This window comes from Vigna unguiculata, chromosome 7 (genome assembly GCF_037176805.1).
Source record: "Vigna unguiculata cultivar grain cowpea cultivar isolate G323 ecotype 2 chromosome 7, ASM3717680v1, whole genome shotgun sequence".
Lineage (NCBI taxonomy): Eukaryota > Viridiplantae > Streptophyta > Magnoliopsida > Fabales > Fabaceae > Vigna > Vigna unguiculata.
The window spans coordinates 37,832,505-37,860,260 of NC_140798.1; the positions used below are offsets into that span (position 1 = coordinate 37,832,505).

The following is a 27,756-nucleotide window of genomic DNA, read 5'->3' on the forward strand; positions in this document are numbered from 1 at the left end:
TGATTGAAACTACTGAGTGAGTGGTTTATTGGTTTATTTTGACATGTGCAGATAAATTAGTGATTCATAAACTTTAAAGATTAAATTATCCTTTTGGTCCCTTTATTTGTCATGAAATTTTATTTTGGTTTTCACGCTTTTCGTTGTCTTAATTTAATCCTTATTTTCTTAAAAATGACTCAATTTGATCCTCACCTTCAACTAGACTGTGTTAAAGTCAACGCCATGTGTCAATTTATGATTTTTTTTAATATTTTTTGAATTTTTTTTTTGACACGTGTCACTTCACAGTTTTGTCACATGTCAAAGTGACTCAATTTGGTCCCAATATTTGTTTTTAGTTTCAATTTAGTCCCAATTTTTGTAAAAATGAAGCAATATTGTCCTTTCTCAATTTGGTCCCCTTTATTATTATAGAAGATGATAGATAGTTTTATTATCTCTTCCTCTACCTATCAAGTAATTATTAAAATTTATGTAGAAAATTTTGTTATACTCACTAGCATAAACACAAGCTTTGTCGCGTCTGTGTACGTATTTTTTGAATATACATGATATTATATTAGTAGTTAATAATATTGTAATGTTATTAAGTTAATAAACAAAATAAAATTATATTTATCAAAATTAAAGTTAAATATATTGAGAAAATATGAAAAAATAATTGTTGATGAATGAAAGAAAAAAGAATAAGGAGATAAGTAAATAGTTTTATAAAAATTTGTAAAAGTTAAAAATTTAACAAATAATTACATTGTAAAGGGTAAAATTAGAATTATGAAATGTGGACACAAAAGAGAAAATCCTCTTCATAGATGAATATTCATAATAACTCAAAAAACTCACAAATATCATATTTTAAATTAAATTATTTAAAAAAATATTTAAAATATTAATTAAGATAAAATAAAATAAAATTACAAATTAAAATATTAATATAAATAAATTTATTTTGTTAGAATTACGTCAAATTAAAATTTTTAAAATTTGAATTAAAACATATATATATATATATATATATATATATATATATATATATAAATTTAAGTTTTTTTAACTTAACCATTATTTTAAAGTTAACAATCTTTAATTAAATAAATAAAAATATTTATAATAAAACTATAAAAATGATTTATATTTAATTTCATAATTATAATAATAGTAATTGTTATTATATTATTTTTTTATTATCATAATGAAAAGTAAAAGAAAATATATACATTAAAAAAATATTATAGTAGTACATTTTATGCCATCCTTAATCCACTGACATTGCAACGTCAGTGATTTAGAAATCTGAACTGGCATAATTATTTCACCAAAATTAAATAATTATAGACTGCATTAGGAGAGCCAAATTTAACAGTTGTTATGAAAAGAAACATAAAATAAAACCTAAAAAGGTGAGAAAGAAATTATGCATACACTCTTCTAAAGCTGGGTCCCTCACAAACAATGGACGTTATCAACAAAAAATATGTCAAAATTATTATAATTATTAACATTTTTTGAACCACTTGGACACAAAACAGTAAAAAACTTATTATTATAATATTAAAAATAAAATCATAAAGGAATTTTTAAAAGGTAACAACAAAAATTTATTTTTTACATTAATTTTTAAGTATTTTATTAAAAAAAGTATTGCATATTTGGAATACATGTCATGCATTGGCTGGAAAGACATTTTAAAATGATTGAACAAAAATTATAGCCGTTGGAACTCAGTCACATCACTCTCTTTCTTACTCTGTTTCAGGAATCCAAGAAGAAGAAAATCATCATCCACTCACAATCTCTGTTTCCACACATCATTATTCTTTAATCCAATTCAAACAACCACATCCATTCCAATTTTCTCTGGTTACAGATAATAATTCCGTTGCAAAACCTCACACGAAGAATGAAGGGTGTGAAAGGAAAGTTTCTGAAGAAGCTCAAATCGATAAAGCCAATCGGGTATCTCAAGCAAGATCGAATTCTCCAACTGAAGGCCTCAGATGGGTACGTCGATTTCCTTCCAAAGATTCCGAGTTTCAACCTGCATGCCCCATTCGTTTTCCGGGAAAACAAACCCGACAAAACTGTTCGGAGCAGCGAGGAAGTGAAAATGCAGGAAGAACCTGAGGTCATAGACGTGGCAGAGCTGATGAAAGACCTTGAAGAAGAAGAAGAAATGGATTTGGAAGATTACAGTGACAACAAAGAGAACATAGGTCCGTGTCCGGTGAAACCCCAACAACACAACAAGGGTGTTTTGCAGAGTGGGAACAGAGCAAAAACAGAGTCAAAACAGAGAGGGGTTTTGGAGGAAAAAAAGTCTTCACCGGCAATAGTTGATAGTAACAGCAACAGGAAAACCAAAACCAAAACCCCTTTGTTAGATTCCGACATTCCATCATTCCGGAGACCAGACTTGAACTCTGGCAGCCTATTTGATCCGAATCTGCTGGCGGCGTTCGAGCAAGCCGTGAAGGAACATGCTAGAATGGCGGAAGAGCAGAGAAAACTCCGAGTTGAAGAAGAATCTTCACAGAAAGTGGAAGATGACGATCTTGACGCTGACCCTAACCCTTTGATGCTCTTTGAAGAGAAGTGTCCACCAGGGGGAGATGGCACTGTGATTTTCTACACCACAACGCTTAGGGGAATCCGGAAGACATTCGAAGACTGCAACAAAGTTCGCTTTTTACTTCAGAGTTTTAAGGTTTTGTATTTTGAGAGAGACATATCAATGCACAAGGAGTTCAGGGATGAGTTGTGGTGCAGTTTGGATGGGAAATTAGTGCCTCCAAGGCTTTTTGTGAAGGGAAGGTACATTGGTGGGGCAGAAGAAGTTCTTAGTTTGCATGAGCAAGGAAAGTTGAAGAAAATCTTAGAAGGGGTTCCGATGGATTACTCCAATGGCCCTTGTGAAGCGTGTGGAGGGATAAGGTTTGTGCTGTGCTTCAAGTGTAATGGTAGCCACAAGGTCATGGAAGAAAATGGAGAGAACAATCAGTGTTCTCAGTGTAATGAGAACGGGTTGATTTTGTGCCCTCATTGCTGCTAGCAGAGGAAAACTATGTCAGTTATTAACACTTCTGTTTTCTACCTATTGTGATAAAGTTCTATACTCGGTGTGTTCTATCTATTGTAACAGAGTTTTTGTACGTAAATTTGTGGAACTGCATTGTTTTTTCTTTCTTTTTGTTACTTATCATTCTTTCAATTTTTTCACTGGTGATAGGCACTTGGCATGGCCTGTTTGTGCTGGTTCTTGGACCAATCTTAAAGTCCTTAGAATTTCAGATTCAGTGTGCCTTTTTGATGTATTTAGTTTTATACCTTAATAAAAGGATTCTACCGCTTGAATCAGAAGCCATTGAATTATCACTTCCTTCTCTTCTGTTTCTTATCATGTTGTCTTAGAGTATTTCATTGTGTTTGTTGATGCTTGGATAAAAGTTGAAATATGTTTGTAAAAGTACTTTTGTGTTTCTCTGATAATATAACATGCTCTTAATTGTTTGAAATACATTGAAGAGTTACTGTAAACGTATGATACCGTGTCCAATAGTCTCAAGAATTGCATTAGTGTTAATTTAATTTGCTCAGTTTTATTTCATTATCTTGTCTTTCTATTGTGCTGATCAGACACTGAATCAGTGTTCAAAAAAACTACCATAATATCATCATTGATTAGCAGCGTAAGATCTTAGAAAAAACATAACAATGCTGCGGAGGACCTTTGATTTTTCTTAATTAGGCATTGAAAATGTTGAATCCCAGTTATGATATTAAAAACTGTAACAGAAAGTTTCAACACTCGTTACCTGGTTCATTATGTCTTCGATAGGTTTCATCTTTTGCTGTGGAGTAATCACAACAGTAAATTCATAGTTCGTTTTGAAATATTAAAAGACATTAATTCAACCAATGCAGTTTAGTCAAATTTCCTATCAGTAACGTAAAATCATCAATATATATATTAATATTCCCGTGAATGGTTTAATCTGCATGCCAAACATTTTTAATCATCTCTTCTTTTCTTTCTCCTCTCCTCAATTTTCACACTTTGTTCAAAACCTTAACATGATGCATCTTCAAACCCCCTTTTTTCTCTCATTCTCAGCATTGTTTCTAGGTTTCTTTTGTCACTGTTCTGCAACAAAATTCACAGTGGGGGATTCTGCAGGCTGGATTATTCCACCATATCCAACATACTACAATAATTGGACACATTCCCATTTCATAACAGTAGGCGATTCTATTGGTAAAATCCCAATAAGAAATGCTCTTATACTTAAAGGATTGTTTTGAAATATCTCTGCTAGATAGAAACATAATTGGAAAGTTCAATTCCTTCCTTCCATAAGATCTATAATTTATTTCTCATGGCTATAAAATATCACTACCCTTTTGAATCTTTATATATTAACATGGCAGTTCTGATGGCTTTTGAAATGTTAACACAGAATTCCAGTTCGATGACAAATTCTACAACCTAATTCAGGTATCACAACAAGAGTACGAGCATTGCACATCACTTGAGCCTCTAAGGATATTCAATAGTAGCCCAGTAATTCTTCCACTGAAGGAAAAAGGTGTGTTGTTCTTCACATGCAGCATCTCAAACTACTGTTGTCTAGGCCAGAAGGTGGTGATTTCTGTTCATGAAGGTTCTTCACCAAAACCCCCATCACCATCACCATCACCATCACCTTCACCTTCACCTTCACCCTCTCAAGTGCCAATCATAATCTCTCCTCCACAACTATCACCAAATGGGTCTGCTCCTCAACCTCATGGATCTAGTGGCATGACTAGCCCTCCACCTCCTGCTGGAAACACTTCAGGAGGCAATGCTGGGAACTCTCCTGTGCCATCTTCCACACAAGGTCATGTGAATAATGCAATGACCTTGGCCAGTGGGAGAAGTTTCACTCTGTCTCTGGGGCAAGTTTTATCTATTATTGGTGTTTCTTTGGCTTTTGGGTGATGCAGTAGTGTATAGGGGGGGGGTGGAACATGCATGCAGAGTACGTGATTTTACACTAATTAGATTGATTTTCTAGTGGTTTGCTTTTCACTTTAGATTCTCATCGTATTGTAGTGTTGTAAGAGGATATTTTAATTTTCTTGCTTGCTTTTTAATATCTTGAGTTTGGATTCCTTCATTGGAAGCATAGCTAGCTTCTTTGTCTCAGATATGTACCTTAACAAACATGACTCTATCTCATGATTCTGATACCATATTGAATATAGTAAGGACTAGGTATACCATATTGAATATATTAAAGATTAGGTATATGATTAATGTCCCTTATGTAATGTATTATAATCATAAAACTATAGACTAAGCCCAAAATAAAAATACTGATAGAAAAGAAATAATAACTGATAAACAAAAGATAAAAGATAAGATATCTAACATTTTCCATTGCAAGCTTGCCTGAGATAACCAACACTATGGACAGGCATTGACATTTCTGGCAAATCACAACCATTATCTTAAAACATTACATCATTTCAAGTCAAATAAAGAAACCCTCCTTCCAATTTCCATGAAAAATGTTCTAGTTTTCTTTCCCTTCAATTAAAATCAATACTCAACATTGAAGCACCCTATAAAGGGTCAATAAAAATATGAAACACTACAAAGTTTTGCTTACATCTGATAGGGCTATTGTGGTCCTACAAACTGGACATGTCATGTTGATTCTCAACCAAGGATCAACACACTTGACATGGAAGAAGTGACCACAGGCAGGCAGCACTCTGAGTGAATCACGGTCTTTGTAATCCATCAAGCATATGGAACAGCTTGAAGAGCTACTACTAGTGCTACCACACAATTTGGCTTTGGAAAATTGGAGACTCGGAAAGTTGCAGACACTCTGATCTATGCATGGCTCAGGTGCCTCCACGGTGATTGTGGTGTGGTTGGAGTGTGTCACAGCAGCAGGAACAGAAGGAGCAGTGCGTGGAATATCCGTAGAACACAAATAAGCCGCAAGTGTGACGATAAGAGTCAGAATAATAAAGCTCACTAGCAATAACACAGACTCCTCTGAACTATTCATCATATATGTTCATCACAGATATTGGAAAATGGATGCATTAATCTATTTATGCATGGTTTTGGAATTCCTGCTAGGGAATGACCTCGAACGTTAGCTTTTAATTTTATCATGTTTTTATGTGAAGTCTCTTTTGGCATGTACCAAAGTTATCAGATATGTAGTTTGTAGCAGCTGCGTACCGTTTATTCATAGTTCAAAACTATCTTCGATGCTTCCTATGATCGATTGTGACATCGATCTAATTCATAGTCAATACCATTCTTTGTCAAATTTTGGATTTTTATTTGTTTATTGTGAATGAGTTAGAAGAGCAATCATGGTGGGAAAAGGAAATAGTAATCTTCGTTTTATTTTTCTTGGCCATTTGTAAAATGTACGTGTTCGACTCACGAGTCAACTATGTGTAATTTATGAGATATCATTCATTTTCTTTTTTCTGAATTCTATAGATTCTGTTCAAGTTAAATAAATTAAAGGATAATGTTTATAAATTATTCTTCACTTCCATACTTATCCAGTATGAGGCTTTTGGTAAAATAAAATGGCAATAGTTTTAATTAAATAGTTTTTGTAATATGTACTCATGAATTATATGATTTTTTTTTTATAAATCTTTAATATTTAAAAGTACCCTGATAAATTTAAACTTGAGTTTGATTATCTCATTTAAAGGAAAGATAATTTATTAACCGATATGATAAAAAAACGTTTGTACTGCATGTCTACCAAACTACTTATTTAAAAAGAGGCAAATGGACGTTGTTAAATTATTTTAAATATGGCGAAAATATGGAATAATTTGAGATGGTAACATAATTTGAAAAAAAAAGGCAATAAAATAAAAGAAATAAGTTATGATGATTATCATTTTTCAATGTAGAGGAAAGTAGGTATGAGGAATTGAGCAGAAGTGGATGAGAAATAATTGATAGTATATAATGGAGAGTTGATGATGAATAGAATACAAGAGTGGAATATCAAGTGGAGGGAGGAAGAAGTGAAGGTTGAAGAGATGATTTTCTACATATGGGACATGTTGAATGCAACCTAAGCCATGGATCAACGCAAGCAAGGTGAAAAATATGGTCACAGCGAGGAAGTAGCCTCAACATGTCACCCTCTTTGTAGTCACCTAAGCAGATGGAGCAGCTACAAGAAGGGATGTTGCTTGAACTTGAACTCTTCTCTACTTCCGAGTATACGAGTTTCGGATACCTTTCAAAGCTTGTGTCAATGTCATCGAGTCTAAGGCCAACCCCTTGTTCAGCTGAGTCTTCATCTGTTGCGGGATGAGATGCTGGAATTCCACCCAAAATATTTAGCATGTTGGGACCTCGAGCCATGCGAAGGCGCACACATGCAAAAGTCACCGTCAGAAGTAAGACCACCGACCCAATTACAAAAGCTACTCCATATGCGAACCCATCTGAGTTAAAACCATAGTCTTTAGTGGATGTGCTGTTGTTCATCTTCGACTCAAAATAGGAATCAGATTTGTATGATGGAATTGCTTGTTATGCTCCTTTATTTGGTGATTGACGAGGTTTAACAAAATTTTATGAGGTAGGCTTCATCGTAATTTTGGGGGTCAACCTTTCTACATCCTTTTCATATTTCATGTTCGTTAGCTAGTTGGCTTCTCGTTTGGCGAGAAGTTTCCGAGTTCTGTAGCATGACAGTGACTTCGTGCAAAGCTAAATACTGTCTCCGTGTGTGTGTGTTTGTGAATGTAATAACTTCCTAGTCAATTAGTTTTGAATTGTTATCGACTGAGGAAAAACGGAATAGTAAATCCATTGTAGCGGCCAAAATTCGATACTAGAAGACATAAATTAATTAACAACTTCTGCAAGTTGACCATAAATGTGTGTATACAAATACCAGCATTGCGTGTACGTGATTGCGGGTTAAAACAAGAAATATTCAAAATTGGCTTTTTAATTTCGGCAGTATTTTGATTGTGCATTAGTTCTCAAGGATTACTTTGTTACTCTACAATTACAATAATATTTAAGTTCGATAACACACTAAAAAAACACCCATGTGCATGCGAAAGATTTTGCACAAGATCAATAAACTTTAATATTGTTATAATTATAAATAGACTATTAAAATCATCTTACTGGAGACAGTACAGTTTGGATAAGGAAGGTGTATATAAATCAAGTATTTCCTTTTCCAATGATGAGTTTCATACAAATAACAAGGACGATTCCACATGGTTATTACAAGGAAAAATGAAAGATAAAAGTATAAAATGGCAACATCTTTACAAGGGCTTGCTCGTGACTGCACTATGATAGAAAAAAAAAAATGAATCTTTAACCACGTATGGATGCCCGAGGGACAGCAGGTAAACCCAGTTCGTCCTCAGTCTGTCAAGGTCAAAGTCATCAATCAGGGTCAGGTATGCTATCATTTAAAACAAAAATGGCAGTAAATGGAGTAACTTATTCAGTTCAGATTCTTGTATTGAACAGTGTCAACAATCACTTATCAGTAATCAGTTAACCAGACCAATAGATCTTGTGATATGCCTAAGCTACACAAAGTTTGACACAAATAATGATTAACACACGAAAACTAAGCAGTGAGTGAGGCACATCCTTCGGAAAGTTATATCATCATATCATACATAAGAATGCGACCTAACATCTCTAAATTTACCATGCTATACAGTACTCCTTCCTGTCAGCACCAACATTAACCCAAATTACTTGGTACAAAAAGAAAGGTAAGTTAATTAATCTTTATGTTACTTACCTATTTTAACCTTAATAATAAACATTTAAAATTTGTGTGTGAATTAAAAAATTAAGTCTTATAAGAATTGTACATAAGGGGCAAAATGTTATACCTGGGCATTGGATCTGCCAGGTGGCACTGCCGTTTGTCCTGTTGGAGCAGGAGGTAAGTTAAGCTCTGCCTCCAAATCAGGTTCTTTATCAGGTTGGAGGTAAGATGGGACCCCATCAGCTTCAGTCTCATTTCCCATATCTAATTCCAATGCATCTAGTTCTGTTTCACCGAAAAGAAAAAATAAATAAACAGATCATTGAGGCCGCTTCATGATAGAAGAAAATAAAATTGGGGAGAGGGGGTTTGTTCCCCTGAAAATTTGATGAAGTGCAACAACTATCTCAGGCTTAACCAAATTCTTCACTTACCACCCATAAGTTCATCCTCGTCAATGTCATCAGGCACGTTATAGCTTCTACCCAAAGTCTCTTGGATCTCATTACTTACATCCATGAGGTCCATCATCTCATCTTGCAAGTTCTATACATTGCATGGATCAACAGTTAAACCCCAAAATTTTCAATATTTACCAGATAGAAGAAGATATAAGAGAAAAGTAAAGAGAATACAAACATCAATATCTTGGATCTTCACAGTTTTCATCATTCCCTTCAGCTCCTTGTTAGCAGACTTCAAAGCTGACATCTGGAAAAAGGATGGGGTAGAAAAGAAAAAAGCGTAACCAATTGAATCTAAATTCTATATCAGCATAAGAAAATTGAGGTCATCTGACTTTAGAAAACCAAAATATAGTAGAGTTTGTGACAACAAAAGTACAAGGCATAATGTAAAACATCTCTATGAAGAGACCCCTCCCAAATGACAGACGATTCATCCCCTACCTCATGACCTACCTCTCATGAGGTAGGCAGCAGGTTCCAAACAGGGTACAGACAAAGCTCCGCCTCGAACCATGCCCCTTAAAGCGCTACCAAGACAAATGAATGTTTTATAGTGAATATGGGTACCCCAACGAACGACACTTTATATAGGATACAATTGGCATTGTCAAACTTCTAAATATTTACAGATGGTGACAAACATCTAGCTGATTTGAATTTAAATGTTAAGATGCGATAAATAATACAACAAAAGCAGGCCCAGTATTGCACAAGGCTACCATTTTTGTAGGGACTACAGAAGTTCAAATAAAAACAGTGTTAACTAACTACTACAAAGAATGTTTTCCTGCATAAAAACATGTGACCAGTATAGGTCACAAGGTAGTAGTCCCTCTTCCAGAGTTCACCCTCGTGGTAAATTATAAGCTTCCCCATACAGTTAGAATACTGATAATAAGCCTCGGCACCTAATAACCTTGGCAAAGGTGCAACAATGCAACCAATCATAGCATTGGCTTTCAAAGAGGGAAACAAGAAGCTTTCATAAATTTATTTGATTTAATTTATAGAATTTTGTTAAAGTTATACGTCTTCTATCATAAATTAAACCATTCACATATTATTGCACAGAACAAAGAAATATCATATACGCAGATGGATATGGGATAAAGAGTTCCATATAAGGATCACAAAGATAACTATGAGTGCTTTAACACGTACAGTTTGTTGGGCGTCTTTAATGCCCTCGGAAGCAAATTGAACTTGATCGAGATTGAACGTCTGATTGTAAAGCATGTCACGCTGCCCTTCATACCTGACCAAAGGCATAGAACACTGCTATATGAATACAGCTACATAATACTCATTCACGGGTATTGTTATACAAATAAAATGAACAATTATAAATCATTTCATTTGCTTAAGTCCAACTTAGGACACGTTGAGAATAAAGATGCCAAGTACTTCTTCTAGTCATCCTTAGTCCAGGTTACAGATAGCCCTTTGAGTTAAGCAACAACTATTACCATCATTAATATGTATACAAGGAAAACAAGACTTCTACAACATGATAAGGAAATCCAACATTCCACAGTTAGTACATAACTATCAAAGTGACACGACCCACAGTAAGCATAGCAAAATAACCTGCAATGATTGTATGACATAACGTGATGAAACGAAATACCATAACTTTCTATCTTGAAATGTTTAGTGACTGTAAAGGATAATCAAGCAAGAATTGGCAATGAAAGATAACCTCAAACATCAGTCATCTTTGGTGAGTCAAGCCAATTCAACGTTAATATTGTGCCAATTTGTAAGCACATTTTTTTTTCTTGACATAAAACTTTACTTTTAATGCAAATATAATTTGTATAGATCATACTAAGCAGAAACTAGAAGCGAGAGGTCACAGATTTGAAACACGCACAATACAAATCATCGCTACAGGGAAGTTTGCTACTACTGCAGGTCCACCTTCATTTTGTGGCAGAATCATACGGGTCACATGCATAAGCAGACATGATTTCTAGTTCTGGGTTAAATCTTGTTGACAGCTAAGCCGATGAATGCACCTGTCTTAATATTATTTTTTCTTTATTTTATTTCAGAAAACCATCCATTTTACGATTTGGGGTATTTTAATTTTAAACCTTTTTTTTACACTCCTATTAACTCTTGTCAACGTCTTTTTCATTTTCCATTTAAGCACTTTCAACAAGGGCCCCTACTATTATCAACATTCAGTAACATTTAATCCTTTGACCAATGTACTACTATTAGTCTTTTATCTTCCTACTCTAACTTCCCCCTTTCAACATGGACATTCTGCACTTGCAAGTTCCCCTTTTAACGTCAACATTCAGAAACATTCATCCATTTTACGATTTGGGGTATTTTAATTTTTAAACTTTTTTTTCACTCCTATTAACTCTTGTCAACGTCTTTTTCATTTTCCATTTAAGCACTTTCAACAATTGCCCCTACTATTATCAACATTCAGTAACATTTAATCCTTTGACCAATGTACTACTATTAGTCTTTTATCTTCCTACTCTAACTTCCCCTTTTCAACATGGACATTCTGCACTTGCGAGTTCCGCTTTTAACGTCAACATTCAGTAACATTTAAGTTTCCCTGCTGTGTCTTCTGTTTTCCCATTTAAAGTTTCCCTGTTTAACATCAACATTCAGTAACATTTATCCTTTAACCAATGTACTATTATTAGTCTTTTGTCTTCCTACTATAACTTCCCCCTTTTAACATGAACATTCCGCACTTGCGAGTTCCGCTTTCGAACTTCCCAAATCTCTAAGAATATCAGCTTTCCACCCTTTCCAGACACGCAATTGATAAAACTTAGTGGAAATAGCAGTTTAGCTTTACCAAATTTCAGATCAATGATCTTTAACTAACTCAAAGATATCCTATTATTCAGCTATTTTCACATATTCAAACATTTCCCATCTTTGATCCACAATTTCGGCTCAGCCAATTTGATTATTTAACAAGTCAAGTAAACTAATAAACAAACAAGGTGCAAACTCACATTCGTTTTTGCTTAAGAACTCTCATGGCTCTAGCTTTAACAGCTTCCTGGGCCGGACCAGGTCTAGTTTTCTTGATCTGCTCTTTATATCTACTTAGCTCGGCATCAAGCTTTTTAATCTTATCATCCACCGTGTCACCTCGTTTAGTAATCTGGAATATGTACACAACAATTAGCAACTTACGAAACCAAGTCAACTGACTCAAAAGGAATAAAAACATCGATGTGAAAACAAATATCAAAGTAAAAACTTAAGAAACAAACAGAAAACATGGATTTTACTCAACAGAATTACGAAGAACAAAAATCCAAAATCCAAAATCCAAATAAACGAAAGACTTCAATTGATAGAATCCTAACTTAAAAAACGAGCTGTAATCTAAAGTATCATTCGTTCCGTTTTAGGGTTTGCAGCATAACGTCATTCATTAACTTAGCTTCAAGACACGGATTCCGGTGCGAAAAGTGAACAGATCTGCAAATAAACGAAATTGAAAAATTGAGAGGGAGAGAGGAAAAACCCTTTCGGAAGCATCCTGAATGGAAGGAGGAGGCTCCTTGTTCTTCTTGACACCGAATACTCTCTTCATCGTTGGGATCTCACTCTACGCCTTTGAAATTGAATGTGGGAGAGAAGAGGAAGGAAAAGAACAGAATGAGGGAATAAGGTAAACGAAGAGACTTTGAATTTTGGGGTTTTGCTTAACGCTATAAACCACCGAATCGGGATGGGAACTTTCTCGTCAATTTCTGAGAGCTGCAATAGAAGCTTCCATTGAAATATTCCTACTATATATAGCGAGATTGCGTTTGCGCTAGTTCATGTTTGGGTAGCAACAGAACGTTACAGGCCCAAATCAAATAAGCCCGAGCCCATTCATACTAAACTACAATTTAATTAAACTGTTTAGGCCATTCCATTCATATTTCTCAAAATTAAATTGTAGAGATATGAAATTTTGCTTATTTTCGAAAATAAAATTTTATGAAGTATGGAAAATATATACTTTATGTTCCCAGGGGACTAAATATCTTCTAAGGGATTTTAGTGAGATCGATATTTCTTAGGTCAACACTTAGGTCTATTCTTCAGTATTTTTTTCAAGTTGTAAGTCTTCTTCACTTTTTTTTGTCTAATACTTAAATTGTAATATGATATTGTTTAAAAAATTTATCTAAAAAATAGTCAATACTTTTTTTGACAAGGAAGAAAATAAAGAAATATAAAAAAATTAGATTGTTTAAATTAAAAGAAAAGTAAAAACTAGACGAAGTTAAATATCTTTATTTATTATTAATATTTTGTTTTTTATTTAAGTAATATTATTTTAATTGTTTATTCTATATTATAATAAAACATATATATTCATAAAAAGAGTTAATTATATAATTAATTATATCTTTACATAATGTAAATATAAATTTGATTATATATATAATAAAAATAAAAATAATATAAATATGAATACGATTTGTCATATTTTAATAATTTTTGCGACATAATTGATTATATATGTGTTTTTCAAAATAAAATTACGTTAAGCAAGTTTGATGTCTTGAATTTGTATTTCTTTTAATGATTATATATTTTTTTCTTTTTATCTGACTTTAGAAACAAGAACACTCGAATGTTAACGAAAATATTGGAAACGAAAAAAAGTATAAAAAGTTTTAAAAACATGATAACAAAATGATGAAAAAATGAGATAATTTCTTACTTATGACTTTTTTTTTTTTATGATTTGCTGATAAAGTGCTATAATAAAATATGCAAGAAAACATTGATTTATGTTATAAATATTTTCATTTATGTTTACATATAGAATAGAAATATAACTATTTTATAATACTTGTATTTTGAAGTTACGTTATCACTAGTTACTTTATCAAATATCTCACAATTTTACAAATAACTATATACGTATAATTACGTTTATATTCTCTAAATAAAGTTTTTTCAAAATAAAAGTTATATATCATCAAGAGGAATATAAAACACTATATAGACAGACACATATAAATAATAACTATATCATAAATTTTCCTCAATTTCTTAGTACTTTCACTTGTAACATCTTCTTCTGCTTCTATATAATATACCATAATAACAAGTGAAAGTCATAACTACAAATCATAAAAAAAATGTTAAATTATCAATAATAATTTTATAGATAATTAATATGCATTAATATTTGTTGGTCCGACAAAATATCTATTGATAATAATTCAAAATTACTTTTGTGTTTGATCCTGTATTTATCATGCTTGTACATAGGGTAGAGGGAGTAATGAATTGGAAGCAAAAGTATCTATTACACTTCAACCATGTATCTTACGAGATAAAAGTGAAGCAGGCCTATTTTCTTATTTTCGAAGATTATACTCACTACCACATTATTTTCTTTCATTCATGATTGTTTTTAACTTTTAATTAAAAATTTATAACTAACATTTGTTGATTGTTAATATGTATAAATTATGAAAAGGAATAATGCGTACAAAAACACGTACAAAAAATATTTGGTGAAAATAATTCAAAAAAGAGTTTGTTTACTGATTCATTATAATCTTATTCAATAGATATGTCTCATCATATAAAGAAAAAAGTAAAATCTAATAAAACAGAATATTTGATAATAATAATAATAATAATAATAAATCAAATACATGGTATCTCTATCAATATAAATAAAAGCAAAAAATATATAATATATTTATCACCCCCTCTCAAGATGGGCATGAAGATTATAAAGTCTCAAGAGGTAACAAATCGAAAAACATAAGGATGTAATAACTTAGTAAACATATTAGCAAGTTGACTTGTAGAAGTAACATTAAGAAGGTGATAAGGCAATCAACAAGCTTTTGTCGAATAACGTAACAATCAAGTTCGATATATTTGGTTCTCTCATGAAAAGTGGGATTCTTGGCAATATGAATAGTAGAATTGTTGTCACAAAAGGCAGGGTAGGGACTGGAAACAAAAAAAATGCAAATCCTGAAGAAGATATTGAATCCATTGTAGTTCACATGTCAGGATGTCAACGCGCGATACTCAGCCTCAAAAGAAGACTGTGAAACACTGGTTTGTTGCTTAGACTTCCAAGCAACCAAAGAGGTGCCTAAGAAAACAAAATATCCAGAAACAAAGCGTTGAGTAGTGACACATGTTGTCCAATCAAAATCATAAAACGTCTGAATTTTAAGAGAGGTGTTAGATTTATACAAAAGGCCATAGCCAAGAGCATGTTTTAAGTACCAAGTGATTCGTAAAGTCTGCTCCATATGTGGTTCGCACAAAGAAGAAACAAACTGACTGATTTATTGGACAACAAAACTAATATTAAGCCTCGTGTTAGTCAAGTAAAGTAATCGTCCAATCAAATGTCAAAAGAAAGAAGGATCTGGTAGAAGAGCTTTCTCGTTGGCATGAAGCTTGATAGAATGATCAGATGGCGTTGGTGCAGGTTTACATCCAAGCATCCTTGCCTTTGAAATGAGGTCCAAACAATATTTCCTTTGTTTCAAAAACAATCCATCAAGAGAACAAGTAACTTTAAGGCCCAAAAAATATTTAAGAGGGTTAAGATCTTTAATAAGAAATCTGGAATGAAGATGAAGTTTTACATTTTACAACATTAAGTTCAACAATGCTATTACCCGTGAGACCACATCATCGACATAAACCAATAAAACAGTAATAACAAATACAGGTCTCTTCACAAAGAGAGAGTGATCAACAAAGTTTTGTGTGTAGCCAAGAGGAAGTAGCTCTGAAGTTAATTTTTTATTCCAATTACTGACGGATCTTGATAAAAAATTTGGAAGGGAGCAAAATAATATACTCAAAATTTATATATTTAATCAATGTCACTAATATAACAAGAGTATATATAATTTAATATTAAATTCTCTTTATATGTTTTTCTCTTTAGAAAAATTATAGTTTTGAAGTTGTATTTAATATGAAACTCATTTTAAATGAGTCTTTTCTAATTTAATCTCTTCTCCTCATTGCATATTCCCATATTTGACCATATTTAAGAACATTTTCCTTAAATGAGTTCCAAACAATTAACTTGAAACTTTCCACCTATAATTTTTTGAATATTAAGTAAACGTTCATCAAATTCAACAATTGGATCCTTATCATCTATAACAATATATAGAGAGGATTTCCTCCTTTGTGTCCACATTTCAAAATTCCACTTTTACCCTTTAAAATATAATTATTTATTAAATTTTTGAAAATTTTCCATTACTTTTACAAGCTTTTTATAAAATCATCTATTTCTGTTTCTTCTCTTTTTTCCTATTTATCAACCGTTATTCTCTCATCTTTTCTTAGATAATTCACTTTATTTTTAATAAATATAATTTTATTTTATATATTAACTTAACAACACGCATATTTAAAAAATGTCTCATGTGTTTACACTAGTTATGCTTTAAAGAATAAACCTATTTTTTTATTCTTCGTCAATATTACTATTTACAAAAAATTAAGACATCAAAAAATTCAGAGACGTAGTTACTAAAAGAAATATATATTCTACGTACTTACTAAAAGAAAAATATACTCTAAGAAGTGGCCATGAATGAAGGACATAACTTTTCCTTCTATATTCATACAAAAACAAATATACAAAAAACTCATGAGATGAGCAAAATACTAAATATCAAACTAATATTTTACTATCAATAGACAAGAAAATGGAAAAGAACTGAAATAAAAGTAGAAAGGATGAATTTGTGTGTAACTTTTTTATTTTATTTTTTTAAAAACAAAAGATATGCAATAGTAAGATAAACTTAAAAGATAATCAGAGAGAACACGAAAAATATCTCAATACAATTTATAATTCTTACTATATTTAAATTTAAATTTTATTATTTACTAACATTAAATATTATATTTTATAAAATAAATAAAATTCTATCTACAAAATTTAAAAATTTTGGGGGGAGGGGGGCATAACCCCCCTTCCCATCTAGAGCTGTCAAAATGGGTTGGAACCCGCGAGCCAATCCGGCTCACCACGGGTTCGGGTCGGGTTGGGTTGAAATTTTTTTACAAATTTCAATATGGGTTGATTTTTGACCCGACTCATCTAGAACTTGGCTCATCCGGGTTGAACCCGTGGTGAGCCAGGTTGGCTCACCAACCCGTAGATAAAAGGGTCAAACAAGTGTTTTTTATTAAGTTGCGTTTTACATTTGGGTCATGTTAGGTTGTTTTTTTAGCTAACACATAAATCATTTGTATTTTTTTATTTTGATTTGTATTTGGATTGTATTAAAGTTTATTTAGATATTAATTATAATTATAATTTAGTTTTGACTGAAAAATAAATAAAAAATTGTATTTTTTTAATTAAATAAACTCGTGAGCCAACCCGTTTAACTCATCAACCATGGTGGGTCGGGTCGGGTCGGGTTCAAACTTCTCTCTTTGCAATGCTTTAGTCATCATATCAGTACCATTATCATCTGTATGAACTTTTTCCAACTCCAACAACTTAGCATCCAAAGCATCACGTATCCAATGATACCTCACATCAATATGTTTGGATCTAGAATGAAAAGTTGGATTCTTACCAAGATGGATAGCACTTCGGCTATCAACGAACAATGAATAGTTATCTTTCCTAAAACCAAGCTCCTGCAAGAATTTCTTCAACCATAACAACTCCTTGCATGCTTCAGTAATAGCAATGAACTTTGTCTCTTCAAAACACTCAAGTTCTCCACCGTCAGTCAAGGTTATGTACTCATCACAAGAATATCTTGTAGAAGGTTGTTTATGTCTATTAGACCTCCTGAGTTGAACTTGAGGTGATTCAGGTATATCACCAAGATCATCATCATCATGTTCCTCTTGAGCGTCGTCAATTGGAACCTCTACTCCACTTCCAAACTGTTGATCATCAACATCACCATGTTGCTCATTGTCTTGAGCTTCCGTTTCAACATTCTCCAAATTGTGAGTGGGCAACTTCATCGGATTACCATCAGTGAGATTACTATCTTTCTCGGGTGTAGTCTTCTCCACCTTATCAATGTCTTCAATGGTCTGGTCTTCCATGAATTGTACATCACGGCTTCTAACAAGCTTATTCTCAACAGGATCATAAAACCTGTAGCCAAATTCATCCTCACCATAGCCAATGAAGATACATTGCCTTGTCTTTTTATCTAACTTGGATCTTTCATCCTTAGGAACATGAACAAATGCCCTGCAACCAAAGACACGCAAATGATCATAGCTAACATTCTTACCAAACCAAATTTTGTCTGGCACCTCAATATTCAAAGCAACTGCGGGACTGAGATTAATAACATGCACAGCTGCAAACAATGCCTCTCCCCAAAAGTGCTTAGGCAACTTTGCTTCTGAAAGCATACATGTAACCCTTTCAACCAAGGTCCTATTCATCCTCTCCGCTAGACCATTCAACTGAGGAGTTTTAGGAGGAATCTTCTTGTGTCTAATACCATGCTGCCTGCAATAAACATCAAAAGGTCCACGGTACTCACCACCATTATCACTACGGATGCATTTTAGCTTCTTGCCTGATTGCCTCTTAACCATAGCATGAAATTCCTTGAACTTTTCAAGTACTTGATCCTTCCGCTGAAGAGCATAGACCCATAGCTTCCTGGACCAATCATCAATAAAAGTAACAAAGTAAAGTGCACCACTAAATGACTTTACCTTTAATGGGCCACAAACATCAGAATGCACCAATTCAAGCAATTTTGACTTCCTTGAGGGAGGATGCTTTTTAAAAGATACTCTGGTTTGTTTACCAGCCATGCAATGAGAACATTTCTCCAATTCTGCATTCCTCAATCCCATAAGCACATCCTTTTTAGCTAAGCAGTTAAGCCCTTTTTCACTTATATGACCAAGCCTCCGGTGCCGCAAAGATGCCCCTATATACATACCATTCACACTGTCTTTAGCAACCAAAGCTTTAGTCCAGTACAATTTAGATTGTTTCTCCCCTCTGGCCATAACCAAGTTACCTTTAGTGAGCTTCCATTTACTAGAACCAAAGTGATTGTCATAACCACAATCATCAAGCAACTGCACAGAGATTCAATTAAAACGGACATCCGGAGCATGTTTGACTCCTTTAAGCAACAACTGCACTCCCATGTTGGTTTGCAAGCAAACATCACCAACACCAATCACTTTAGACTCACCATCATTACCCATCTTCAACACTCCAAAATCACCAGAAGTGTAAGATGTGAAGAACTCCTTCCTAGGTGTAACATGCAGTGTAGCACCACTATCAATAATCCACATGTTCTCATCAGATACAAGATTAACGGACTCAAAATCACAAAGAAGAATAAGATCACCATTTGTAGCAGTAGTGACACGATCATCATCATCATGGTCATTCTCTCTCTATTTGCCCTTCTTGTCTTTGTTCTCCTTTTTCCACTTAAAACAGTATTTCTGAATGTGCCCAATTTTATGACAAAAATGGCACTCTAAATTCTTGTATCTTGACTTGGATTTACTCCTACTCTTCTCTCTACCACCTTTATGTTCCTTTTTCTGACTTCTCCCCCTAGCTTCTGTAACAAGCATCTCAGACTGAGATGAAGAACCATGTGTCTTCCTTCTCATCTCTTCATTAAGAGCGCCGCTTTTTGCCATCTGAAAAGAAACAACACCATTCGAGGCAGAGTTCGTAATTGAAACCCGAAATACCTCCCAAGACTCTGGTAGAGTATTAAGCAACCATAATCTCATAACTTCGTCATCAAACTTTATGCCCATTCCTGACAATTGATCTAGGAGCCCTTGAAACTCATTTAAGTGATCAGAAATAGAAGAATTCTCCCTGTACCTCAAATTCATCAAGCAATTTAACAAATACAATTTATTATTGCCCGACTTAGAAGCATACAAAGACTCAAACTTCTCCCACAAAGCTCTGGCATGTGTCTCATTAGCAATATGATTATAAACATTATCTTCAACATATTGCCGAATAAAACCACATACATGTTGGTGCTCAAAGTCCCATTCTTCTTCAGACATAGAATCTGGCTTCTGTGTAGTAAAGACCGGAAGATGCAATTTCTTGACAAATAATAAATCTTTCATCTTGCCTTTCCACAAATGATAATTTGTACCATTCAAAGCAACCATCTTTGCATTTGGCTCCATCATTCAAGCAAGTAAATATAGCCCAACCAAGAGCTCTGATGCCACTCTGATGGGGAAAACAACAACAAACAATATACCAGAGAATGCAGCGGATATAATTTCCCCTAACTTGCAAGAATCTATGAGGAGCAATAATCAAATAATCAAAGAGCAGCAATAATAAATCACCAAAAGCACAAATAAAGGCACCAATATTTTTAACGTGGAAAACCCCTTAAATCAAGGGTAAAAACCACGAGTTGTCCAGACCAAAGAAATAGTTCCACTATGATCAACAAGAGTACAAAAGAGTCTCAATCAATAGCACAAATTAGTGCCAACACCCAACCAAATAACAAAGCAACAAAGCTTTCAAAATAGAGAAGAACAAGAGAGGAAAACCTATAATATCACTGCTGCAGTGCGAAATTAATATCTCCCAACTCAGACCTCGTATCAAAAATCTTATTGGTCAGAATGAAGAGCAATGAGTTCCGAACCTGCTGTAAAAATTTCAGCCCGATCCAACGGTGAACGAATCCGCAGCGCCGATTCTACTGTGACAACTATGTGAAAAACGTGAATAAAATTTTCCCTCTACCTCTCCCTCTATGTGTTAGGGCTTACAGTGTGTTCTGACTCTATTGTTCTGTCTCTCTCTTTATTTTATAGCCCCCTCTCCACTGGGTTAAATGAGACATGGGCTTCTCAAGTTTTGGGTCTTTTCTCCACATAGGAAGGGAGCCCAATACCCAACAATTTTAAATCATATAGAGACTTGTTAAGCTTACAAACAAGATTTGGCTGGGGAAGAGAAAGATCAGGTGGAGACTTTATATAGATCTCTTCATGTAAATTTCCATGGAGGAAAGGACTGTCAACATCTAACTGATGAATAAACCAATCACTAGCACTGGCAAAAGCTAAAAAGATGCATATAGTAGTAAGTTTGACAACAGGGAAAAAGATTTCAAAATAATCAAGCTCTTCTGTTTGAGTAAAACCCTTAGCCACCAACCGTGCTTTAAACTTATCACTGTGCCATTTGGTTTATGTCTGAGTTTGTAAACCCAATGGCAACTAATAGACTTGATGCTAGGAGGAATTAAAGTCCAAGCTGATTTTTGTCAAGGGCATGTAACCTCAACATCCATAGCATGTTCTCAATAGTCATGTTGAGCAGCTTCTTTAAAGGAAAAAGGTTCAGCTTGTGCAAAAACATTATGACAAGAGGCAGTATGGTGAACAATTATCATAAGAAACAAATAAATGCATTTGATAAGGTGTGGACAAAGTAGAGCATGAAGTGGAAGCAACACCACAATAATATTGATCTAAGTATGGATGCCTGTTTTTCATTCTATGAGAAGTTTTAAGATCAGGATCAGTAACTTCAGCATTATCAGAAACAAGACTAGGAGTAGGGAGTAGGATCCGTATGTGAAATAGGTAAAGCTGAAAAATTATCCATGTTAATATCACATGAATGAGAATCATCAATTGAAGCAATAAAGTTATCTGCATTTAGAAACGCAAACAAAAGATGTTTGATGAAAATATCTAAAAAATAACTTACTGATTTATTAAAACCTTGTTTAATAAATAGAGTACAATGTCTCATTATATAAAAAAAAGTAAAATTAATAAAATAAAATATTTGATAACAATAAAAGAGAATTAAATACATTATATCTCGATTAATATAAATAAAAGTAGAAAATATATACTATTTTTATCATTGATATAGATAAAAAAAATGTAACTACAATAACATGTCGTGAGTGAGTTTACGAGAGAAACATTGGGCAACAACATTTGTTTTCATAAACTAATATATGAAATTATTGTATTCATAAACTAATATGTGAAATTATGCTTTTTCACATAATATAATTTATTCTACAAGTGTTACGATCCAAATAGAAGTTTCTCAGCAAAACTTTTAGGTCTCACAAGAAAACTATGCATGCAGCAAGGCAAAGGGAGTATAAAGTAATGCAATTAAATTTTTATAAAAATTAAAATTTATTTTTATTTCAAACTTTGATAAAATTCAATTTTCAAGTTTTAAAAATAAATAAATATAATCTCATAATTCAATCGCGGTAGCTTTTTTATTGTTCAGATCGACGTTAAAACTTATATATTCTGATTCAAATTCAAATTAAAATGTCCATGTAAAAAGATAATTTCAAATTATTAAACTAAAATAACCATATACATTTATTTTAAAAGTTTAAAATCAAAATTTGAAATAATTCCATATACATCTAGGGTTGTATACTCATTAGTTTGTCCTTTTTTTTTATTTGGACAATGATACTTTAATCCATTTTTTTTTATCTACTTTTAACTTACCACTTTAATCACTATTAGATCATCACATCACTAAAAAAATCAAAATAAATGATCTAATGGTGATTGAAATAGAAAATTAAAAGTAGGTAAAAAAAATGAGTTAAAATATCATTTTCTCTTTTATTTATACACTACGTGTTTGTGTACATATTTAAAGTATTAAAATTGAAAGTACTAATGCTATTAAAACATGTTTTAAAGTTTAAAAGAATTTTAGTTCTATAATAAATTATAGTGTAATACGTAAGTTTAAAATACTGAATAAGCTATTTTAATTTGAATAAAATATAAATGATTTGTATGTTTAGTGGTTAAATCTTAATCTAATGATAATATGGTCATAAAAATAATGTTGAAGATATATAATTTAATCTTATTGACGTTTTTTCTGTTGTCGGCAAGTGGCTATTATAATAACATATAAATAAATATGCCAAAGCGTGTCCCATCAAATTAAACAAACATAAATACAGAGTTGAAAGTTCCTATCAATAAAAACCTTTGAATTTCATATTTTTTTATTAATCTTACAGTATTTTTGTTTTTCAAAATGCAATGCACAGGGATGGCAAGGGACGGGGCGGGGACGGGTTTCACTATCCTACACACATTTCTATAAATGAAATTCATCCACATCTCCATACCCAAACCCAATAGGTATCAAACTTTTGTCTTATCCCCATCCCCACCGGATAACGGGTATAATCTTGTACCCATACCCGTATCTATTTTCTTACTACTTTAATATTAATTTTAATTAATTTTTATAAAATAATAAAAAATTACGGTAAAGGAAACATAATATTATCAAATATTCAATATTAGGAGTATAGTTGTTTCTTCGATATCAAATACTTTGAAATAAATTATAGTTGTTTACATTTTAGATTATAATACCAAATAAAATTTAATGAAAACCAAAACATTTATTAAATTTGCAAACATTAGTGAAACCTAATTGATAAATTTAAAAAAAAAAATTAAAAAAATATAAAAGGAAAAAAATATTTAAATTAAAATATATTTTAAATGTTTGTTTATTTCAATATTTTAAATTATAATGAATCTATTTTTTATATACTAATAAGAGTTATAATACATCACTTGATCAAAATGATGCAAAGAACAAATAATAAACATAATAATAAATTTTTAATATAGATCTTGTATCTTTTGAACCACAATATATGTTGGATGGTGGTAAAAAAATATTCATGGCAATTACATTAAATTTTTATATTGTAGTAAATAAAACTTATTTATACAATTAGTGAAAAAATTAAAGTATGATTGTCATGAGTTAGAAAATAAAAAATAATTAGATAAAATTTATCGAAATAATATTCTACATGATGAAAATAAACAAAAAATAAAAATATTAAAAAATTAACAAATGTGTGTCTTATAAACAATTTGTAGACTATTGGAAGGAATCACACAAAGAAAAACAAATATTTAATTTAGGGTATGATAAGATGAAAAATATCTTAGAGATCTAAAAAAAACTTTTTAAATATCAACAAATATACTCAATAGTTGATACACTACTACAAAAACTCATGATTCCTATTAATTTTGTTTTGAATTTTTTTTGTAGGAAATACCTATAAATTTTGTTATGAAAAAAAAAATTGCAGGAAATTCTTGTATAAAACACTTTTTGCAACAAATTTTGTAGGAAATACTTGCGAATTCTATAATTTTGTAGGAAATAATTACCCACAAAGGAATTACCTGCCAATTAAAATTAAAAAAAAAAAATAGCAGAAAAAAGTCTTTTCTTGCAAATTATTTTAACAAATTTGCAAGAAAATTCTCATGTAATATCAGATTTTTTAGTAGTGGCTAAAAAAATGACGCAAAGAACAAATAATAAACATAATAAAATTTTATCATAGATCTTGTATCTTTTAAACTCCAATATATATTGGATGGTGATAAAAAAATATTCATAGCAATTACATTAAATTTTTATATTGTAGTAAATAAAAATTATTTATACAATTATAGTGAAAAAATTAAAGTATGATTGTAATGAGTTAGAAAATAAAAAATAATTAGATAAAATTTATCGAAATAGTATTCTACATGATGAAAATAAACAAAAATAAAAATATTAAAAAATTAACAAATGTGTGTCTTATAAACAATTTGGAAACTATCGGAAGGAATTGCACAAAAAAAATGTATAATTAAGGGTATGATAAGATGAAAAATGTCTTAGAGATCTAATAAAACTTTTCAAATATCAACATATATACTCAATGGTTGAGAAATAACAAAAATTGTTTTAGCGAAATAAAACAGTTCTTCAAATGAAACAAAAATTAATAATAGTTATAAGTAAAGAATTTTTGTTATATTACCCAGTAAATGGAATGTTTATGCTATTAAACACTTAAATTGAGAGTATTAAACATTCTCACGTGAAAGAAAAATATACAATAAATCAAAATTTAAAAAATAATAGAAATATTCAAATGTTATACATATTTTTTTTTAATTGACATACATCATTTTAACATAATTACATAAAGGTTATTATAAGATAAAAAAATATATTAGAGATGCGAATGAGTTTCATGACAAACCAAATATTTAGAAGAAATAAAAAATAGAATATATATATATATATATATATATATATAGGATTACATTGTGAATATTTTAATAATTTAAACGAGGATGGAGATATGGCGGGGACGGGTATTATGGCGGAGATATATTCATCTCCATCCCCATCCCCATACCCAATTGAAAAAATTGGGGATTTCCCATACCCATACCCATACCTATATCCAGTTAATGCGGGGATTCTCAAACGGATACTGGTTCGAAAAATACCTACAGGGACGGGTTTATTTGCCGTCTCTAAGTTTGATGAGTAATATGCTTATAAATTTTTAAGATATCTAAATAATATTTTTAAATGCAAAGCAGTTATTTGTTTTGTATGCCTTTATAAATGGACGTTTTTTCTCAACGTTGATAAAAGTATTGTATTCGAGTTTAATTAAATTTTCTTTTTTTTATAAATTCATTATTTTTAATTGATTAGTTAATTAAAAAAATTTATTATATTAAATATCTAAAAGTTTATATTTTTTATTGAGTGTTTGTTATTTAATTTTACGAAAGCAAACTAGTCATCTTTATAACCTAACCATCTTTATACAATACATCTTATTTTATTGTTCTAAATTAATGATTAGGAAAATTCAATTAAAAATACCATTAAATAAAAAAAAAACTTAATTAAAAAATATAAAAAATTTAAACTCTTATTTTTTTTTTATAAATAGTCAAATATATATTATCTATTTAAAATCTAATTATTTTTTCTTTATTTTTTTGTTTATCTTCCTACTTATTATAGAAATGTTAATTTTACAATTTTCAAACAATAAAATACTCAATTTCCTAAAAAAGTGTCACATAGTTTAGAAAAGTCATAAAAGGGGAGAGAAAAGACTTTCCAACGTCCAAGAAAAACTCAAGTCAATATTGTCGACTTAATTTTAATTATTTGAAAAGAAATATAGTCATTATTTATATTTAAATCAAAACACACTAAGGAGTTTTAATTTTTGCTTTCACGTCTTGTTTCATCATGTATATCTTGAAAAAACATTTCATCATGTGAAATAAGACTATAAACTTTTCAAATTAAAAATATAGACGAAATACAATTGCTCCAAGGACTTCAATGCAATATTTATTTGTTGACCGAAAAAGTGTAAAAAATGAGTTATTAGATTGTAGTCGAATATAGATTTGAGTTTTTGACCTACCTACTTCGTTTATTCGTCTTCTTCCATTATTTGGAATACAGAAAACATTGACCCTTTATAAAAATATTTTTAAAGTTAAATCACATAATGTGACAACTTAATAGTAATAATGAAAAAAAATTGAAAACAATTTTTTTTTATGGGCTTTTAAAATTTCAAAATATTTTGAACTAAACTGTTTTTTTTATTACACACGACATGTCACCCTTGAAACAGTTCACATGTATAATCATAAATTATGAAGTTGTTAAGTTTTTTATTTTTTATTTTTTAAGTTTTGTTAAAATTATCGGTCCTAGTCATGAAAGGTTGGAGCTCTCCATCATGCGTTCCCACCGATGACCAAACTAGAATTAAGATTTTAGTTTAATTTGTAAGACTTGACGCTAATCCACACGCATAATTAAGACTAATAACTTAAAGGTAAACATGATTATAAAAGAGATTATACAGTGAAAATGGTCATACAAATTTTAGGTTTAAATATGATTTTAGTTTCTGAACTTAGATCTAAAGTTGGAATTTATCCCTATCCGAAATTTTGATACATTTTGGTTCTTAAACTTAAAAAATGAATAAATATAGTTCTTTTAACCCAATTAAGTTAACATTTTTTGAGGTGTCGAACGCATTTCACAATAGATATTAATTCGAAGATGTGTCAAACGGTGTAAACAACTTTCATACTAACATAAAACGCGTTTGACATGTCAAATATAATTAACGTAATCAGGTTAAAATGACTATATTCATTTATTTTTAATATTTAGGGATCGAAATGTATCAAAATTTTAGACAAAGACGAATTTCAATTTTGAATGAAAGTTCATCAACTAAAAACATACTAAACCCAAAATTTTAGATATGAACTACTAAAAAAAAAAATTCTCTATGAATGAGAATTTTCTTTAAAAAAATATTTACGTAAAACGAGATAACGTGTAAACACTTAAAGAAAAAAGTTAATTTTCTTTTCAAGGACATAATCCAATTTAAATTGTCAATATAGATATTATAATTTAGATCAAAAGTGTCAAGATTGCAAAGAAGAAAAAATTACATTTCTACAGAAAATGAAAATAATTATAAACTTAACTATTGATATTATCGTCATAATCATCCATCATTAAAAAGATAAATAATAATTAAATCAATAAAGAATGACGAAGCTACAACTTT

The 27,756-nt window shown here is 31.3% G+C and overlaps 4 protein-coding genes across 4 annotated transcripts; 2 read left to right on the forward strand and 2 right to left on the reverse strand.

Moving 5' to 3' along the window:
- Positions 1–1,737: 1,737 nt before the first annotated feature.
- LOC114190771 (uncharacterized) lies at positions 1,738–3,372 on the forward strand. The gene has a single exon (XM_028079800.2). The coding sequence runs from the start codon at positions 1,904–1,906 to the stop codon at positions 3,050–3,052; it is 1,149 nt and encodes a 382-aa protein (XP_027935601.1). The 5' UTR covers positions 1,738–1,903; the 3' UTR covers positions 3,053–3,372.
- Positions 3,373–4,074: 702 nt separating this feature from the next.
- Positions 4,075–4,993, forward strand: LOC114191384 (early nodulin-like protein 5). The gene is made up of 2 exons (XM_028080553.2): positions 4,075–4,255; positions 4,458–4,993. The coding sequence occupies exons 1-2, from the start codon at positions 4,075–4,077 to the stop codon at positions 4,979–4,981; spliced, it is 705 nt and encodes a 234-aa protein (XP_027936354.1). The 3' UTR covers positions 4,982–4,993.
- A 1,987-nt stretch (positions 4,994–6,980) lies between these two features.
- Positions 6,981–8,060, reverse strand: LOC114192482 (putative RING-H2 finger protein ATL71). Its single transcript, XM_028082216.2, has one exon. It carries the CDS (start codon positions 7,532–7,534, stop codon positions 7,043–7,045), a length of 492 nt encoding a protein of 163 aa, XP_027938017.1. The 5' UTR covers positions 7,535–8,060; the 3' UTR covers positions 6,981–7,042.
- A 142-nt stretch (positions 8,061–8,202) lies between these two features.
- Positions 8,203–13,044, reverse strand: LOC114191724 (vacuolar protein sorting-associated protein 60.2). The gene is made up of 7 exons (XM_028081083.2): positions 12,780–13,044; positions 12,259–12,410; positions 10,427–10,520; positions 9,438–9,509; positions 9,233–9,344; positions 8,923–9,083; positions 8,203–8,440 (listed from the first exon to the last, which is right to left on the reverse strand). The coding sequence occupies exons 1-7, from the start codon at positions 12,846–12,848 to the stop codon at positions 8,387–8,389; spliced, it is 714 nt and encodes a 237-aa protein (XP_027936884.1). The 5' UTR covers positions 12,849–13,044; the 3' UTR covers positions 8,203–8,386.
- Positions 13,045–27,756: the final 14,712 nt, after the last annotated feature.